Raw genomic sequence first — 20,899 nt, 5'->3', positions numbered from 1 at the left:
ACCGCAAATTCAGAGCAACGATTATGCATCGTCTGACTGGACCTGTTTACAGTGCATTAAATGTGCTCTCAGTCGAACGATTTATAAAAATATATGGGAACGTTTACCATCCCCTGCATGCCTTTGTTATTTCGTTTCCATTTCTGCATTTTGTTTCTCACTTTCCAGTTGGGTAAAAAATTTCGTGTCGCCGCTTTCATTCAGGTCATGCTGCGCAAAAGCGAGCAGTAGTTTCGTACTGACGGCGCGCTTGTTTCTCAAGTGGCGATGAACGCTCCCGATGTTCGTGAACATGTGGGTGCTGAAGCAATGTACTGGCCAAACTTGTAAAATCTCTACATCGTGTGCCATTCAGTTAACACACCTTTGCCCGAACCATCCAAAAGCCCAGCCTCCTAAGATTATGTACACAGTTGGTTGGCCAGGCGCTGTACTTCGTTCCGGGCCCGAGAATATAAGCATTAACGGCAGGGTTTCTATCTGTCCGCATTTCATTCACAAAGTGCGCTGCTGCGTAAGCTTGTTCTTGGAGCAAGCATTTTTTGTTCACCAACTACGTCCACTGCCAATGCAAGTCGGGGCCGAAGGAAAGCAGTGAAGAAATTGGGAGTGTACACAGGGTTGGCGTTCTTTCCTATTTTGATTGACTATTGCCGCCGCAGCCCGCAGTTAAGCGTTAATGTCTGGACAACATTAGCGTTGCGTAAAACATTACAGGTTTTGTTACGCAAGCACGCACTTGACCGGTGGCTACGCAGGAGGCCACTGCTCCACACGCAGGATCAACAGCCTGTGGTGGACTGCCGCGCAGAGCACATATTTCAAGAGAATTTCTCTATCTCCTGCCAGCTCCTCGTAACGCAGTGTACATTGAGTTCAGTCCAAACCTTAAGAACAAGACATGGAGGCCTTGATTGACTTTTGAAGGAGGACATAATTTCTGCGTTTTTGAATGAACTCGCATGAAATGTAAGGAAAATAACTTTGGCTGTAATTTCCAAGCCTTTCACTGATGCAAACATCCCTTCAATATGCACAAAGAGCAGCATGCTGTGATACAAAAAAGACTGACATCTCAATGATTTTTTTCCATAATATATTAATTACATACTGGGGGAGCAATCTGTAACGATATATTTCACTTTCCATCCAATTTGGTCGTGAAGTCAATGTAACGAAAGCAACAGCAAGTAAGAAAGCGAACGCCTAATCACCGACTCATCTCATCTCGTCGCGGCGCCGCCGTCAGCCAGCCTCGTGCCGCCGCATTCAGTTCAGCTGTGTCACAATAAGCACGCTCCTACAGGTCGTCGCAAAAATGAAGACTACCAGTTTCTTTGTAGACACTGGATTAGTGGCGATAAAGACTGTGAGACGCGTCAAACGCTCGTCGTGCTACGTCACTGGTGGGCATCGGCGCTGATCGGCCAGTGCCACACGGGGGCTCGAGACGCGCTTGTGCTAGGAGGCAGCGCCATGGATGTTTCTGTCACGACAAGTGTGACGTGTGCTTAACGTCCAACGGCAATGGAAGTAGCGATCAGTGGCAAAGGGTCAAATGGAATGGAAAGAAGACGGGTCGTTACAGAATACGGCCCGTGAGTTTTCGGCATAGTACCTAACGCGTCACTTTAGTAATTTGGACGTTTCTTTCTGACACAGTGATAGTAGGAATTCTCGTAATAGAAACAGAAAATTATAATCTTCACGAAAATCCCAGTTCACAACAAAAATTGAATTTCCTTTGTTTCCGGTCAATATTCGATGCGGACACAAATCGTACCGTAAGCGCCAGAGGTAGCGTAAAATGTAGTCTACCCAAGATAAATCTGATAAACAAGGGTCGCAAATTGCATAAGTAGACACCAAAAGACAGAGAGCCATAATTAACATACAAATACGATTCACTGCAAGTATGCCCGCATATATCCCTTACGAACCAAAAGCACGTATCGACATCACTAAAGCGCTAGCTAGTGAATAGCAATGATATTTTTGTTGGCGATACCTTCGCAAGAGAACAAAACTATATTCATAGTGTGCAAACCATTGAAATAACGTAGGTTTGTTCAAGCCTGAAAATTGCCCCGCCTACTACAACTGCCTAAAGACCTCATGCTGTTGCCAAGTACAAATGACATCCCTTACAGATGAATAAAAATCGCACTTACATATATGGCAAGCTGTTCTTGGTCCAGTAGACCGTCGCTAGAGGCAGGGAGTCGACGTCACATGAAATGGTAATTGGCAGGTTCTCCACGGTATTCACGTCAACAACGGCAGGCCCGGATATTGTTGGCGGCACTACCATAAAAGTGGTGGAAGCGTTAGTTTCACGAATTATATTCCTTGCCTCTTCGCTGCTTGTTTTTCACAAATGACAACATTATTACTGCATACGCCTCAAACAATGCTAATTGCACGCTTGGGAATCCGCATCACTTATATCGGCAAGGTTATTTTGAATGAAACATCTATCATCAAAAAATTAAAATAGGTTGCATCAATGCAGAATTTATCCGGAGATTATTAAATCTAATATATATAAATCATATGAAAAAGATTCTGTTTGCTTTCTTGTGTGTAACTGAGACCACTCAGCAAGTATAAAATCGACGAAACAAAGCCTCAACCTGGCATCTCTAAAATAAAGATTGCTAAGACATATCGTTTTAGCCATAAAACCGCGCCAAAAGTCGAGCGAACACATTCTGAAGTATAATTAACATGTAAAGGTCTTAATGCCAGCTTATTACGGGTATTGCACGTATGGTGTTCTGCACTTTTTAAAAATTGGCATTTTTAGTTATAAGAACGCTTTTTTAGGCATAGCACTGTCGGCGGTGTGCGCACAGAATAGAGCTGGAACTTGCTAACTAGTAGGCTGGTTAGCTTACATTGAATTGGTAACTTTTCTACTGTTACCGTTAGTCTCCTTTTTTTTAGAATTGTGTAGCCCACCATAAGCAGTAGCCATACTAGCTTTAAGAATTTCCAAAAAGCAGTTACTCTCGGCGCTGTAGCCCAACAAACTTTGGCCATTTCGACAAGCTACGAGCTCCGGAGGGGTCGTTTTTCTAACAAGGTTCTCTAAAGCGCATGTATTTTGCCTCGATATAGCCAAACGCTTGTTGGGCCACACCGCCGAGGGTGACATGTGTTTTCGAAATTCGAAAAACTGATATAGATGCAATTACGATGGGCTTCACGCCTCTCAATAATTAAGTAGAATAACATTATGAGTGAAAAAGTTAACTACAATATTAGTTAACCAGCCTACTAGTTATAACGTTTTGCCTGCATTCTGATGGGCTGCACCGCTGGTAATGCTATGCCGAAAAAAGCGTTCTTGTAACTGAAAAAGCCTTTTTGTTTAATTTCGCAACATCTTAGTCTAAACAGCTGCTTCTGTGTCGGTCTTCTGGTACAAGCTGGCAAACGATAAACGCAACGAAAACAGTCACATCATTATATTCAACTGCACCTAGATTGTACGACCATGACTGAGTTTTCGCTATGCCGAGCCCATTTTCGATTCAGTCCTTTCAACCCCGCACTGAGTAACTGAGCAGCACAGTTCGGCCTTCCTTGGCATGGAAGGCCGAACTGTGCTGCTCAGTTACTACAATGATTCATGGGCTTCCGGAATCATTCCAGAACACTGGAAGATCAGCCGCCTGGTTGCACTTTTGAAGCCTGGCAAACCTCCTTATGAGCTTACCTCATACCGGACAGTTGCACTAGCAAGCTGCGTCGGCAAAGTTATGGAGCGAATGGTGCTGGCGCGGCTCGAATGGTTTTAGAGCAGAATGCTCTCTATCCGGATATGATGACCGGGTTCCGGAGGGGACGTTCTTCGATTGACAGCGTAATCGACCTCATATCGACAGTGGAACATGAAAAACGTAGTCGCCGACTCGTCGCTGCTGTCTTCTTGGACATCAAGGGGGCCTACGATAATGTACTTCATGACGCCATCCTTGATGCCCTTGACGACATTGGCGTTGGCGGCCGGATGTATTCGTGGATTGGGAGCTACCTCAACGGCCGGTCTGTTTACATGTCTGATGGGGAGACTACCCGTCATCAGGTTTGCCGTGGAGTTCCTCAGGGAGGAGTTCTTAGCCCCACCCTATTTAACGTGGCATTGATTGGACTGGTGAATGAACTTCCCACTAACATTCACATCAGTGCCTATGCTGATGATATCTGCATCTGGGCGTCGGGTTCGACACGTCCGCAAATGCGTGCGAGATTACAACGTGCCGTGTCATCTACTTCAAGGTACCTACGGCGTCAGGGTTTGCACTTGGCAGCTGAAAAATGTGCTGTGGTCGCATTCACGCGCAAGTCTGTCTGCCACTACCCGGTAACTCTTCAAGGGGTTGCAGTACCATACATCTCCCACCACAGATTTTTGGGCATTATCATTGACCGCGATCTGTCATGGTCGAGGCATATAAACATGCTAAAGAAGAGACTCACTCTTTTTTGCCATGTGCTTCGCTTTGTGGCAGGCATTAAATGGGGCCCAACAGAGCGCTCCTTGCTTCGACTTTACTATACCCTCTTTATTGGCTACATTCGTTACAGCCTTCCTGTACTCTCTAACATGAGTATTTCCTGCTTGCGGACATTAGAGAGCGTCCAAGCACAGGCGCTCAAGATATGCCTCGGATTACCACGTTGTGCCTCGAACAAAGGCACGATTGAGGAATCTCGTGCGTGCCCAATATCGGTCTACCTTTCACACGAACCACTTCGTGTATATTTACGTGCTCTTACACGGCACCGCTGTCACCCACTGACGAAGATTTTTGATGAGCGACCGGACAGCAGTTTTGGACGCGCATCGCGCTTCCATCGCTCCGAATTGCCATCAGACTACGCCCTGCCGCATCATTCCTTGCAGCCCCATGGGTAATGGCTCAGCCTTCAGTCTGCCTGCATGTCCCTGGCATAATTAAGAAGTCTGCGATGCCGGTTAGCGGACTGAAGCAACTCGCACTTGCCTACATCTGGTCAGAATACCACAAATGTGTCCACGTCTACACCGATGGATCTGCGTCTCCAAATGCATCAACAGCAGCTTTTGCAATCCCTGCACAACAGACGACCCGCAGATTCATTTTGGGACACAAGTCTACTTCAACCGCTGCAGAGCTTGTGGGCCTTCGGGAATCGATTCGCCACATCTGCGGAGAACCGCCTCAGGAGTGGTGCATTTTCACCGACTGTAAACCTCCGCTACACATTTTAGGATGCTTCCTACGCCACACAGCCTACGAAGCTCTGGCTCTTGATATCATTAGTCTCGTATCATTTGCTCAGGGAAACGGCCACCGTATAGTGTTTCAGTGGATCCCCGGACACTGCGGACTCGATGGAAATGAGACCGCCGACGCTGAAGCAAGGACCGCCTTCAGCAGTGGCCTGTGTACAGCTGTACCGTTCTCTATAGTGGACACAACTTGTCTCCTTTCGGAATTGATGAGGAGGGCGACGGCTAGGTACTGGTCCCTGCCAGACACCCGCCACATCCGCCTTAAACGGCTAGATCCGACGATGACCTTTTCAGTTCCTCGCGGAATACCTCGCCCTATTGCATGCGTCAAGCCTGGGATACATGCGACGTTTTTTCCGACGATGTTCGCGCGGCAGAAAACGTCGCGGCGGCGCGACGCCCGGCCGGAGATACATGGAGCGAAAAAGCGGCAGCCCGCCGCCGCGTATCTCTCAGCGCGGAAGCAATATGATCAACAAGTGGCAAATACCATTGAGCGAGGAGCTCTTTGAGAGCAGCGACGCCGACTCCTTATTCAGAATAACGAAATTGTTCATTTAGACACCACTGTACTGATTGCAGCACGCGTGCATAGAAATCTACAAGGTTTTGCGAGCTCGAATGCGTGCGGTCGCGTACCTTTCGATGCCCGCTCAGCCGTGGCTACCATCGGCTGCAGTTTTCTTCGGCACCTTCGCTTCAGGGAGGAAAAGCGGGCATTTCGATCCAAGATTCGGTCCTGTTCTCCAAAAAAAGTGACATTTCATGTCTCGTGAAGCGTTTATTTTCACGATAACAACATTTTCGTGCAATAAACACAGCAGAGCTTGTCGGCCATGGCGGCCATGTTTGCGGCGGAGGCGGCCAAACCGGAAGAACGGGCTTTCTGCTCTGCTATTGGCTTGCTCCGGCTGCCGCTACCGGTCTCTCCGGACGCCGCGCGTCAATATCTGACAGGGCCAGATCGGCGGCGGCGGGCGTTTTTTTCGAGACCGGGCGTCAAATGCGCGCCGTCGGGCGAAAATCGCCCAAAAAACGCTCCATGTATCCCGGGCTTCATCCGTGGACTACGTTTAAATGTGGCATTCACGCGCAAATACTTGCACTTAATAGGACAAGCGGACTCCCCGGAATGTACCACATGTGGCGTGCTAGAGACTATAGAACATGTTTTAGTGGCGTGTCCAGCGTATGCACGTGAAAGCCTCATACTCGCAACTGCTCTGAAGCCTATGGACACATCGCTCCTCTCTGAGGATTTGATCCTCGGCGCTTCGCCAGATAGTTTTAGAACTGTAAAGGCAACGCCAGCGCTCTCACGCTTTTTGAGCGACACGGACCTTGTCTCGCGTTTGTGATGTCAGAAAGTGTGCCTTGTTTTTTTTTTAAAGTAGTTTTTCATCTGCCTCCTTCCATCATCATCGTCCCCCATCGTGACCTTCTTTTATCTCCTCTTCTCGTCCCCCAGAGCAGAGTAGCAGGCCAGATATTTATTTTTCAGGCCCTCTCTGCCTTTCTTATCAATAACCCTCTCTCTCCCAACCCCGCACGCAGTAAAATCACAACAGTTCCGCGCACCTATGAATGATGGTGCAGATAACCTTACGGATGCGATTACGGCCCTTGCGGAGCTTTTTTTAATACTTAGCAGGACTAAAATGCCGTTACTATATTGAGACATTTCAGAGAGTGCTAGGTAGCACGAAACGTTCCCTTTATATTCGTGAAAAGCTTAAATTTTATACTTGACGTTTTCATGGTGGGTTCATTCCCACATTCCGGAACATTTTGTTACCGGAATTATTTGGTCGCAAAACTTGCTGAGAAGTCACGCTGAGAATCTTTCAATTTCGTTGTTCTGGCTATCTGCCTTTTGCGCGATTGCGTATATAGCGCGTTCGCTCTAAAAGCCGTCGCCGTGACCTAAGATTGGCAGGAAGGCCAGAGAAACGAGACTGAAGTAGTCCCAGAAGTTTCAAATGAAGAAAGAAATTCACCAGAATTGGAGTTTGAACCCAGGCCCTCTGCACGCACCGCATAAGCCACAATGGGTCCTTGGTTCATGCGCGTAAGAGGGTCACCAAGTGAACGCGAAAGTGAGAGAAAGAGAAAAAGGATTGAACAGGCGCTATCGCCTCTGCTGTTAAGGCGAAGCTTAAGCGCCCTCCTAATTTTTGGCAGCCAGTCTCCTTTTTAGTGCTTTCAGGCCAGTAGGAATAAATTAATGAAGCTAGCTGGATTCTGCATGGTATCCCTGACAGCGCTGCTCTTCAGCCCTCATTGTAAATAGATTTTTTTAAAGCGCAATAGCTTCCCACAATAGCGGCAAAACTTGAGTGCTCCTTGTGAAAGTAACAAACAAAACAAAGAGAATTGGCCATTCCGTAAGAGTGAATAGTTTTGTTCTGCTCACCTAGAAGAAGTGTTGAGCTTGAGCAGTTTCAGATATATCACAGAAAAGCACCAGAAAAAAGCCAAATTAAAAAGGTGAATTTCGCGGATGAGCACGAACGAAACTTGAATGTCGCCCGATTTCATACTGGTACGCCCTAAATTTGTAAAACATGACCCTCTATAGTGGTCATTTATGAGTCTGTCACATAGTCTCCCGGAATACAACACGCTGGTTTTGGTCAAGAACTGACTTTACCTCCAAATATCCGCAACCCCTTTCGAACATCGCCGCGATAACGATGTCGAAAGTGGAGCCGGAACTGAAAAGGAAAGTGACGCTCATTAAGAGTCGATATTCAGCCGCAGTGCTCCCATATGTAACGGGGAAAAACAAGTTTGTTCTAAAGCAGGTTTCAACTGACGACTGGGCGTTTTTTTATTCTACGTATGGTATTTGTTACTCGCGTTAAGGCGTATATGCTGAAAAAGGTTTGGAATGGTGTGTTTCAACTGCATTTCTGTTCATAAACTCATTTGGAAAAAAAATTGTGTGGCCTCAAGAACGGTAGGCGGCACAGCTTCAACACAGTTGTTAGCGGTTTATGTTTTATATGCTTTAATATCCCAAAGCGACTCCGGCTATAGGCCTCCTGCATGTTTCAAAGAAACGAAGCGGCGCTGCTGTCGCTGGCGGACTCACGGTAGGTAAGAGGCCAGGGAGCGGGTGTCACTGGGTGGTCTTGAGCACGGGTATTAAAGGGTTTTAGGCGCGTTTTCAGTTTGTTCGACTGACAAGAGTTGTTCATGCATTGAGCTTAGTATTTCGCTCCAAGTACACGAGCTCGCGTTGACCACGTGCGGCGTGTTTCGGGAAATATTGCGGCACTGAGCACTGTATATGTGGTTGGCGGTAAAGAAAGCACTGCTGCGGTTTATTTCAACTCTATCCACTGAAAAAAATCACCAGTCCGTGACCGTGCGTGGTTGTTCTCTCTTCTTCTGCGTTTTTTGAATAAACGCCCAGTTGCGAGTAAGCGCTTGTGTTGTTTGGTGTTCCTTGTCCGTTGTCCTGAGTGCGCTTTATATTTTTTCCACGATGCTATGCCAGCTATCCCAATTGTCCATTCTTCTCTGACACACCGGTAATAGCCTGCATGATCTTTCTTCGGGACAGTAGTGAGAAGCAATGGCATCGTTACCGCCGAGCAGATGAGCGCTCGCCGTCTATTGACGCACCTGCCGTGCAAGGCGCTACCAGCTAGCGATGAACTTGATAGCTTAATCCGCAATAGTTTTACAGTGTTTCACCCCACAGTTTTTGTTTGTTTACCCCGTTAACGAATCGGATGCGGAGCAACTCATGTGTTTGAGAGAGGCAGCGGCTCAGGTCACAAAAGGCCACTCGCCTGCACACTAAATATGCTCGACGTAGCTAGGGGTGCTCGCAATTGTTTCCACGTTCTTTGTGGTATCATTTGCCCGTCATTCCCATGCGACGACAAAAACGAAAACGAAAAAATGCTGCAACACGGCCATTTCCCACCCGCGACTGTTTTCTTGCATACAGGCTTCGCGATCACGCATAACCTCGACAGACATCTCATGACACATCATGAATTTATATAATTCACTTTCACTTCCGCTTAGCTCTATATGAGCTAAGCGTGCTTACGTGGGTTTTCGTACCCGTTAAAGTGCGCTGTTATAAACATATCAACTTGACCGCGCAACAGTGCCACAATTTAGCAGATATCTCCACATGAATCAAATAATTACGTCATTAAAATTAAGAAATCCTCACAAGTGAATAATAAACGAAATGAACATGCACTCCCTCACATGTTCGTATAACTACCACACTCGGTAAAATAAGCTACGCTATCAAGAACACATTCCTCGGCAGCGAGTCAGCCGGCTGGCGCCCCGTGCACATCAAAACGACTTTCGGTGACAATTACGCGGGCAGCTAAATCTGTGTACGTTTTTCCCCGTGTGCTGTTATAAACGTATTAGGCTGATGCATTGGCGATTGAGTGTAAAACCTGTTGCAGTATTAATCTGCGAGCAACCTATCGAGGCAGATCTAATTTTCTTGTTATGCTACTACAGCGATACCACAATGACGCAGCGGTTCAATACAGGCTCCTTGTGCAGTGCGCGGGCAAGATGCAGCCGCGCTGTCCTGCCGGTAGCTGTAGCAGCAACGCTAGACGAGGGCGGGTGGAACCTGTTTTGCCTACTTCGTTTAAGTCGCTACTGACATCAGCGCCACCGCATCTTCGTAACCTCGCGGTGTGAAAGAGCTGTATAAGGGACGCCGTAGTGGAAGGCTGGAGTATTTTAACGTGCGTTGACATCGGACAGAACACGGGTCTCTAACATTCTCCTTCATCGAAATGCAACCGCCGCGGCCGGGATCGAACCCGCGTATTTCGGGTGAGCCGCCGAGCACCATAGCCACTCAGCCACCCGGCGGCTGCCACTATTAGTGGCTGCGTAAGGACAAGGTACACCGGAGTTTACTGCGCGCTCTTACAGAGAGTGGAAGGCGATAATTAATTATCACCGCCATGCGTCTTCATCCCATTGTACGCTCTGCGTTAAGTGGCCATTCGGCGCGTCACTATGTACAGCCTTAGTAGTACACCAGCGGGTTGATGGGACTGAACGAATCAAGAGCCAACAGATGGGGCGGCGTCTCCGGAATCCGGAATGCGACGCGGATTTGGCCCTGCAGCGTAAAAGCACTCGGCTGAATGTCAAACGAGACCCGCCGCAGTGGCTCAGTGACTAGGGCTCTCGTCTGCTGAGCCAGAGGGCCAAGGTTGAACCCCGGCAACGGCGGCCGCATTTCGGCGGAGGAGAAAAGCAAAGGGAACGCGTGGTCTGTTGATTTCAGCGCACGTTAAGGACTCCAGGTAGTCTGAATTATTCCTGACTCCTCCACTACAGCATCTGTCAAAGACCGTGTGTAGGCCACAATTTGCAATTTATCGCAAAACAGCAGCATTGCGCAACCGCATGCGTCTGAAAAGAGAAAAAAGAAGTTAAAGGAATGCGTCCCTAATCTTGTTCTTTTCGGTATGACTCGATTTCAGCGTCTTCAGTTCAGAACCACCACGTGCAACGATCCCTTACTCTCTAGTGTTGACTACCACCATCTCATGTACCCATGGAAGGCTCGCGCATGCAAAACCCGACAGTGTGAGGTAGCCATGACACTCATGCGCTGCAGGATTCCTCGTTTAAATCTTTACTCATGTAGATGCGGGTTCATTCCAACAAACCTTTTTGCAGCTTTTGGCGAAGTCGAGACATTGGAGCATTTTCTACTCTGTTGCTGGAGGTTTACACATTACAGGAGAGCACACCTAGAAATTCCCATTACAAAGTTGGGACTCACTTTATCGGTTCCCCTCCTCCTCTCCTTCGGCGCGAGCGACAGGGGTTTTGCATTGCACCAAGTTTGCTAATATGTTAGCAATTATATAACAGCTACCGGCAGATTCCCTTGCTAATTGTTTCCAAAATTTCCGCATTTAAAAGAGCGTTCCGGTATTTTCATATGTTTAATTTTTTAATTCTCAGATATTCTCTCTCGATATTTTGTTTTTTCCTTTCCTTTTAAACTACTCTGAAATATCACCCAAGGCACAACCATTAGCTTGACACCAGTTTACCCTATTCTGTGGGGTCTACCCACTGAACCCTGGCCAATCCCCTGTCGTGGGTATGTGCCATGTCACCAAGGCAACAACAACAACAGCCGGGTATCATTCAAAGAGTAAGGTCGGCAGCAACCATAGCAAATTCCAGAATGAACTACGCAGGCCGTGCTGAACATTTCACGCCTGCACGTGCTCTGAACGGCGAGTTACGAATTTTTTCTGTCAGTGCATGGCTGAGGCGCTGAAGCCCACCCCCGTACTTACCGAGCACGCTCACGTGAAAGTCCTTCTCATCGGTTCCAGCGTTGTTAATGGCGACGCAGGTGTATTTCCCACGGTCAGACACCTGAACATGGTCGATTGTCAGTGTCTCCGAGTCAGGCGAAATCTTGCGGAAGTAGAACATCGATTATCGGCATGGGCGGTGTTAAACATCTTTTAGAATCTTGAGGCAGTTCTTAGAGGAAAACCAATAAAGAAAACTAGACATTTCCTTGTGTCATACATCATTACGTGCAAACGAAAAATTCGGCAGAGACACTTAAGACTGCTTAGGTGTAGGATTTCGAAACCATTACAGACCTTGAGAGCATTGACACCATCCACAGACACACATACACGCGCGTATGACATCACCCGGAAGGCTGTACGACGAATGGATGCATCATAACTTTCCTACCAACATTGGTGTTTGAGGAAAAGAAATGGCGCAGTAACTGTCTCAAAACTCGGTGGACTCTTGAACCGAACCTTAAGAAAAGGCGTAAAGAGTCTTAGAAGGCATACAGTTGACAGTTCATATGTCGCAGAATCAGTATGAGGCCGGAGCGATGAGAGTAATGGTTGATTTTTTGGCTGAAGTGCTAGAACATATGATGCCTTGACCCAGGAAGAGCCGAAAGGCGCGTGACACCGGCACGAGGAGGGAGCTCAGTTCGACTGCACTTTGGCGTCACCATCTTAGGCGACTGGTGCCGCTCTTGCTGCGTAAGGCCCCTGCTGCTGCTGACGATTTGAATCCCTCTAGTAGGCTAGCCTCCAAAGTGACTAGAACTTGTAAGCTATATGCAAAGGGAAATCGTATGCTACGGATTTTGTCGGGGAAATATACGACTCTGTGAAGTGGCGGTGTTCGGCTTACTATGGGCATCATAAGCTCGCTTGATGACGTCAATCTATTTTTGTTGCCATTGCTGGAATTTTCTTACGATATGCGAGTGCACGCTCTAACACACACACGCCGCCGGCTTTTCTTGTAATGGGACAGGTAATTATTTTCATTAAGAAATAGCAGACGATATTTTCATTTTGCCCCAAACCAGACATCTCGAAAAGCCTTACAATATGCAGCAGCTTGGAAACCTCTCTGCACATCCCTGCCGTCTGCCGTGTAGAAAATTAACGACACTGCAGGAGAATTCCTCAAAGTAGAGGTGCGCACGTGCTCACTTTGGGTGGATATCGGTCAAGTGTGCACCAACCGCATACCGCATACCGCATAACCGCATACCGCATAACGTGATGCCGTGTAGAATGTGTCCCAAACAAGGCGCAGCAGCTGTGCAGCTTGGTCTGCCAGCGTAATGTGTGCAGAAGCTATTTTAAAATTAGTTGACAGTCCCTTGTGACTATTTCTCAAGACGAAAACGATGCTTTCGGGCTTATTTTGTTGCACATAAATCAGATTTCGTCATATCTATGGCACCACTTCTTGTATGAATACCAGGGTCATCCTGTACACAAGGTAGGAAGGTAGAAGGGAACAATTATATTAGAGTATTAAAGAACAGGGTTTAGTGTACATGAACAGCATAATAGGTGTGCAGTATTGCGCAAAAAGCATACTGATTTTCTCGTGATGCCTAAATAATTTATAAATTCCACAATTCCGGAATTCCATATATGTGGATCATCCAGAACGTATGGTTAATGTTAGGGTCACAAATTATTGCTGATTCCCGTGGCGCTTTGTTCTAGTGTACTTAACGGCTCAATACACTGCCCGGTCACTTTTCCACTTTCACGGGCGACTTTTAGGCTTCCACATTTTATAGCCATGTTATGAGACTTCTTTCGACAAGGCCATTTTGCCGCTTGTCGCAAGACGATCACTGTCCTTATTTCGTGTAGTTGTACGTGAGAGAGAGCGAACTTTATGGCAACGAGTATACAATATAACACAGTGACCGCCACCAAGGCCAGCTTATCCTTCAGCTGGTCCGATGCTTGACAGGCCCGCCACGTCGTACGGAAGGGCTGAACGCGAAGTGTCAATTTCCCACAAGCACTTGGCTATCAGCAAAAGTACTAACTGTACTCTTTTCTGCTCTGAATGCTTGAGCAGCCAATCATAAATTGAGCAGGGATTGGAGTATGCCTAAATCCGGAAGGCTGGTTGCTTACCTGATGACGCGACCCTTCGGCTTTGAGGGGCACGCTCTCCTTCAACCACACTACGCTGGCCTTCGGCTGTGCCGTGACCCGGCACAGGAGGGAGAGCGTATCGTTGGCCACCACGTGCACGCTCTCAGCCGCGTCCGGAGCCGACGAAGGCAGTGAGCTTATGTGCGGAGGCACTGCAGCAAAAAGTGCAAATTTCCAGCTCAATTCTTCGGTGCGGACACTTTTTCCGTTGCAGACGCCGCGCACAAAATTGATTCCCTCGTATGGCCCGTAGACATTATCGAGAGCGCATTGCTCACGCGCTACATCTGTACCTATGGGGACCTTCACAGGCGCCAGCTTAGGTTTTTACACCCTGGTCATACGTCCAAAATCAGGAATGTGGCAACTTCTTTCTCTGGTCTTTCCTCAGCTTTCACGGGTATTCATGCAAATATTGACACGTAACGGCGGCCAAAGCTAGCAGGAATATAAAAGATGAGCCAGTAGGCCTTGTAACCCAAAAAACAGTAGAATTAGCATCTGGCGACCTATTTTCTCCGCTAACAATCTGACCGTGCGTAGAGAATCTGCCAAAGAGAACTAATCGCATGTGCCGAGCAGAATAAAATGTGGGGGACACTTAAGCTTCGCCTTTAAGGGTGTTACGCGACAGCGTTAATGGGTCCTGTCAGCGGTTTCTCTTGCCCACACAGAAAAGAACCGGTTCCTCTTTAACGAGGACGGCGCCAGGAGCTTCACAGCAGGGTGGTGAGTCACATTTTCGAGAGACGTAATGCCGCTTTGGCACTGCCGTTCAAAAAGATAAAAAAGTTATTAAAAGAACAAAATTCAGCCGCAATAGCTTCGCACAGTCGCTGACCGGCGAAGGGCTATAATGAGGGCTGAAGGAGGAGCTGAGCATTTTTACAAGGGTCTGCATATCTTTGTGGTAGCAGACGCCACCTCTCGCCTCCACATGGCGCCGTCACTCTCTCTAACAATCATCGTCATTATGTGAAAGACCACACGATATAGGTATAACGAGCCGCCGCGGTAGCTCAGTAGACACCTTTAGTTGGACGTACGCAGTGAGCTTGCGCACGCAACGGCACTGCGGGTTACAAATGCGCATGCGCAGAACGCAACGTATCTAGCTACGTGTTGCGGACGCCCGCCAGCTATAGAGCGTAGCGTAGCGTACACAACGTGGGACGCTACGTGCTGCGTAGACAACATGGCGGCGACCATCTCGCCCGCTTCGGAATAAATACGTGTCGGCGCTGGGTTCTCTTACGCAATACCTCGCTCAAATGGTAGCGGTTCGCTTTTATTTCGCCTACTCTTGCCCACACGTAGCGGTATAAGCGATAACTATCCCTTGTTTTTCAGATAATTTGGAGATTTTCAATCACCTAGGCCTAACTAAATTAGGTGTTTTCCTCGCAGCAACGAAACCTGGCGAAGAGGTTTCTACCTTTTAGTCAGTTCTTTCATTTTCTTCGGTTTGCATAGTTTTTCTTCTTGGAACAAAAAAAGGCTCGCAATGCACTCACCCTAGTTATCAGCAATCATTTATGAAAATTTCTTCCACTGAGCGTTGATGTGCTTTGACGTCTTGTCACTAGATGGCGCTACTGTTTACGCGTGCGCGTGAGGGACGCTACGGCACGGCCAACTGAAAGTGTCGTGTTTACCCTATTCACAGTGCACGCAACGCAGTGAGAGATGCGTACGCCCCAACTAAAAGTGCCTAGTGGCTATGGCGCTCGGCTGCTGACCAGAAAGACCCGGGTTCAATCCCGGCCGCAGCAGTCACATTTCGATGGAGCCGAAATTCTAGAGGCCCGCGTACTGTGCGATGTCAGCGCATGTTGAAGAACCCCAGGTGAGCGAAATTTCCGGAGCTCTTCACTACGGCGTCCCGCGTTGCCTAAAGGCGCGCTCACACTAGCGGGAAGCTTCCCGCAGCGGCACAGAGTCAACGTCGACGCTGCCTCGCAGCTCCACGGAATGACGCTCACACTGCGCGCGGTTTCTCGCTGCGGTTGTCTTGGAATGTAGAGAGAGGAGGCGCTGAGGGAGGACCCGAACGTGCAGAAAGAGAAGGGGATGGTCACGTGACAAAGCGCGCCCTTTCTCGCGTCGTCGTCTTGATCATCTGCTAGCTCTCCTCCCGTCGCCCTTTTTGTCACCAGGATGGCTGGTTCGAACCATGAGCTGTTGGCTACGGTAATCGTACTTATACTTGTTTGTTCGCTGCTTCTGCACCGTCGCTTCTGCACCGTCTCAAGTCGCATGTCCGTGCTGGCAAAGCAGCCGCCGAGTGCCCGGCCGGCCGGCCGGACGCGCGCAGCCTTCGCCTCCGCCGACGGGGTCACTGAACTGGGACCGACGTCACGGTTCACGGTCGGCGCCCATTGGCTGTTCTCGTCAGCGGCACGGGAAAAATAGGTACCGGACCCATCGCTCTGCGGGACGGCACAGCAGGCTGTCTGCGGGAGAAAAACCGGCTTGTGCGGGAAGCGGCGCGCGGAAAACGTCCTGCGTTGCGCGTTTTCCCGCTAATGTGAAGGCGCCTTTAGTCACTTTGGGACGTTAAACCCCCGTAAACTAAACTAAATTATATACATTTAACGCCCCGCTCTCAACCAAGCCGTACGAATGTGGAACGTTCAGTTGGGCGAGTTGGTATATATTCATCTTGACCGTCGTTGTTCGCGCTGTTTTAGAAAAGATGCGTACGAATGTGCCTGCGTGGCCTATAGCGGTAGCGCGTCTGACTCAACCCAAGGGTCATTGGTTCGATTCTCTTGAGCGTAATTCATTAGCTTTATAACTTAATGTCCTAATTATGTTTGAGTGATCTTGTGGCCTCTAATCACCAATTATCTAATCTTTAGCCACTTTTAAAATCCGCCGCTTCGCGTGTGACGTTGCCGCCTATTCGACCAATCTGGATTTTTCGCTCAGAACAACGCCGAAGACGGAATTTGCTGCAGAACAACAGCCTTGAGCTCTGAAGTAAAATAAAAGACGTTTAGAATAGGGTGACCCTATCCGTTAGAGGGACAAGGGTATAGCGGAGCGTCAGTGAGCAGGCGCAGCATAATAGATACCTGCAACATAGCACGTACCGCGCCCCGCCACTGCGCACGCTCTGACTGGATCAGACGCAGCAGGTGTGCGCGCTGTTGAAGGGAACGTGGCTCCATATGGTGCCCTTAGAGCGGCTTGCGCATGGTAGTGGTGGAGAGCGGTACGCGCTACCTTAAACTATCGATTAACGCCACTCGGGATGTTGTCGCGCATGCGTACTAGCGCCCCGCTGTTCCCCTGTCTCCCTATTCTTAGTCTCTATAAGGTCATGAGCCGGCGCCTAAAACCTAAGAAGGCTGTTAAAAAATAAAAATGCAACAGCGCATCGTGCTGACAGATGCTTGAAAACGCTAGAAGGCTCTCCCACACTCATGTAGCTGTCCGGCTGCCCAATTTCACAAAATTCGGCGCACCTTTCGGAACTCTGCTCGGCGCTGCACCGACGCTTACATTTGCAGGAGGTGATAAGCGGATTAGGAATGCACTCTCTCTTTCGCACAGTTATGTTCACCAATATGGCGGATCAGGGGCTAAGCTCACGGAACGCAAGTGGGACATGATCTGACGCCTGGACCGAGGCCTAAATATACCCTTACCGTCGGAGAGCTTGTAACTTTGTCGCTGTTAAGCAGCGGTATCCTGTCCACTTAGCTCTGAAGCGGCGGAACATGGCCGGAGTGCAAATTACTCACACGTTCTGGAATGTTCCTCCTGTCCAGGCTAATGGCGACGCGCCAAGGGGCAAAGGTTAGTGTTTGCGCTTTGATTTTTGCATGCCTGCGCGCCCCGCCCTGACGCAAAGTAACTAACAGACGCGACGCGTCTATTGGCGAAGGCCGCTTAACATCGGCGGCAAGCCTGAGGCATAGAGAAGACAATTTGGTTCCTTTGAATAAAGCGCTACTGCACCACTCCCGGGATGAACAGCGCTGTGGCCCAGATAGCGCACCAAGGAGGTAGAGCACGCGGCCTTCGGGCCTCCGGGAGGGAGCACGCTGGACTTCCGTGATCCTCCGGTCAATGAACTGCCCCAGTTCTCGGTGAACACTTTGTGTTCATTTTGTTTGCTTGGTCATATAAGTGTATTCTTGTGAGACATATATCTTTTACAACACTACACTAGTCGGAGCCAAAAGTTCACTCAACATCAAATTTTATACAGAAGAGAGACGACAGAGCAATTACACTGCCAACATAAGGTCGCACCTACTGGCCTAAATTTGAGGGATTACAATACAGATATGTACATCTTTTTGCATTGTTATCCCTCAACCTTCAGCCTGTAGATGTGACTATGTGAGAGTGTAATTGCTATGAGCCACCCCTCTGCTGCATAAAGTTTGCTATTCAGTGAAGTTTTGGCTCCAACCCATTCTCTGTCCTGCGGCCAGCGAAATCTGGGCTCCACAGGGCCGCCCCTCTTTGTCGCTTCATAGATCTGGGATTCGGTTGAGCTTACCACGTTAAACCGTGGCCATTTCCCGTGAGAGCGGAACAACAGACCCCACACGCTTAAGGGTGTGACCACTTGTGACTGACACCCGCGGAGGTGCGTGCAGACCATAGACCGAGCGGCCAATTGGTTGCGCGCACCAGCAAGGGATACACAATGCTCCAAGACTACAAAACCTTCGCTTTGCGATGAACTAAGATAAACGCAGGAGAAATGGGCACAGATTCACTGAAATAAAGCAGCAAGCACGCCTTGACACGATGGAACGCACATGCGAAATGCAGCGTTTGAAAAGCACAGCTTACAACAAAATATAATATTTTCTGTACAAAAATAAGCTGCACACAAGTTGCAGAAACCAGAAAGTGCCGCCCGTTGGGACCGGCGGCACACATAAAAAGTGCCGAGGCGAAAGTAAACCGCAATTGAATAAAAAAAAAGAAGCCAAGGTGGCTGGGTAAACCAGCTCCTTGTTTCTCCTTCGTTCTTCACGATTTCGTTTAGCTTTCTATGTGGCGTATAGCAGCTTATCCTCATAGTTGAAAATTCTGAAGATAATTTTTTGGCCAGCATTTATATTCGCATATTAAGAAGCGCGTTATCAGCACACGTCAGTAATATAGCTTGCGTTTCTCTCTGTCAAAGTAAGGTCGGTGCAAAGCGACGACACTCTCAGAACAACAGGGATGTCCAATTATATGCATTAAATGCCAAGGATGATAGCAATGAAGGAAGGTCTCGCAGCACCTTGCACATCCACTGTGAAATGCTTCTCCAGCTTTCCCGCCTCATTGATCGCAACGCAAGTGAAGTTGCCGGCATCGCGCAATCTGAAAAGAAGAAAAAAGAGGGTATAAGCCGATGCAGCCTGTATAAGGAAACATTCGTACGCTTTCGCTTCAAGTCAGCTTCGCGCCTTATAATTGGGAAAAAATGCACCCTGAGTAATTTTTATCCTTCATCGGGGTTTTCTTAATGGCTGCCGTTCTCCTCCATATAGCGGAGTTTCTTTTGTCAAGCATCCAGTGAATTTGGAACCGCTCGCAGCTTTGCAGCATTGGTGCGGCATTCCACTGAAACTATACCAGAAAGCCGGTAGACTGGGTATTTCAGCAGTGGCTTTTACAATTTGCTTTTGCATAAAAACCATGGGCTCTGATAAAACCGTTTAAACGAGTCACAAACTTCTCAGCAATTGTGTTTTGTAATGTCTTGGTTAAGTACACATATGTACGCGGCCCCTGTGGAACAAAATATTATGTACCTTAAGCCTTTGGAAACCGTTTTACGCGTCGTGCACATGTACGACCGCGCGGTATTAGTCGTGCATGGTTCCTCTTGTCAACCACCGGAGACAGAGGAGGGTGTACGCGAAGCTTTTTCTGTTTGTATTTTTCTTTCTGGTCAACGTGCCCATAGTACTACTGATGCAAGAGCGTACCTGTCTCTCTTTTCTTTGTGATGTACCTTTTACGGTGGCGCGATGACCCCAGCCACGGCCCCCAACCAAAGTCACCTTCATGCAACTGTAACAGCAAGACCAAGAAGTGGCAAAGTGGTTTGTGAAAATGCGCAAGGTAGATGGGTAAGGTAACTGGTGAACAAAACACAGTGTTCACGGGAGTCTCCGTCATCCGCCGCAAAGCCTATAAAAGAGGCCCGTCCGTTACCCGCTTTAGTCTGCTCCTGGGGGTGGGGGGCAGAAGTGTCGCCAAGCACACCCGGGGATCCAAGCCGGTGACGACACTGCATCTTTCTCGGCAACCCGCTTGCTGCTCCAGAAAGACCATCACATTTGAGAACCGCTCTGTGCCGTGGTTAATGGGCTGTTGCTGCGCCTCCGGTGACTGTATGCTTGCTTTAACGCGACAGCGTTAAATGCGCCATTCTCCGGAAAATCCGCGTCTGCGTTCGTGCCGGCGTGAGCTTTGTGAGTGAAAAATCACGCGCATGGCTCGTACAGGTGACCCCCAGTGTCGGGCGCGCGGCCTCATCGCATCCGAACGTAGCCGGAAGAAACGGCCGCCGCAGTTATGTGCGTGTACGCGCGGGCGATTCGGCGCACCCAAGAAACAGCCGGCGCTTTGTGTTTCTGTGTATGTGCTTGTCGCTGAGCGGCGACGGACGAGAGACCCCCCGAATAGCAGTTACGGGGGCATCATCCGATAAGACCAAGGTCGGCGCGCCGCCTCCGTAACGACGGGAACCAGCTCAAGATGCCTTCCCAGGGAGCCGACCGAAGGGAGCAGCGGGGAAGCAAGGACGAGAGAGGGCAAGCTGGAAAGGAGGACCGGGAAGAGAGGAGAGACGACCAAGAAGGACGGGAGAGACGGGTTGTGAATGCCGGGACGAGAGGCCGCATCCCGACGGCAGAAAAGGGCCCAAATATGTAAATAATGTAAATAAATTATCCCGTATTGTTCATTCTGTGGTGGTCCAGCTTCGTCGGGAGGAGCGAGGAAGAGCTAGGAAGAGCCTGCCTGACTCCCTGGAACAAATCTAGGAGGCAGGCAGGCCACCTAGGTCATGTGGCCTAGCAGCGGTATCACAATTTGGCCACCGGATAGTGAGCAAACTGCCCACCGTGGCAGGTGCATTTAAATTATTCAATGGTTGCTC

General features: G+C 48.8%; 1 protein-coding gene across 1 annotated transcript in view; it reads right to left on the bottom strand.

Moving 5' to 3' along the window:
* Nucleotides 1-20,899, bottom strand: part of LOC144129199 (hemicentin-1-like) — a 266,934-nt gene that overhangs the window by 1,242 nt on the left and 244,793 nt on the right. The window contains exons 24-27 of the mRNA XM_077663184.1: nucleotides 19,028-19,110; nucleotides 13,750-13,922; nucleotides 11,611-11,734; nucleotides 2,172-2,304 (exon numbers count right to left, since the gene is read on the bottom strand). Coding sequence (XP_077519310.1) covers nucleotides 2,172-2,304; nucleotides 11,611-11,734; nucleotides 13,750-13,922; nucleotides 19,028-19,110 — 513 coding nt within the window. The remainder of the gene's footprint in view (nucleotides 1-2,171; nucleotides 2,305-11,610; nucleotides 11,735-13,749; nucleotides 13,923-19,027; nucleotides 19,111-20,899) is intronic.

This window comes from Amblyomma americanum, chromosome 1 (genome assembly GCF_052857255.1).
Source record: "Amblyomma americanum isolate KBUSLIRL-KWMA chromosome 1, ASM5285725v1, whole genome shotgun sequence".
In the NCBI taxonomy this organism is placed as follows: Eukaryota; Metazoa; Arthropoda; class Arachnida; order Ixodida; family Ixodidae; genus Amblyomma; species Amblyomma americanum.
Note: the sequence above shows the minus strand (reverse complement) of the source record. Positions and strands in the feature narration are given on the sequence as shown.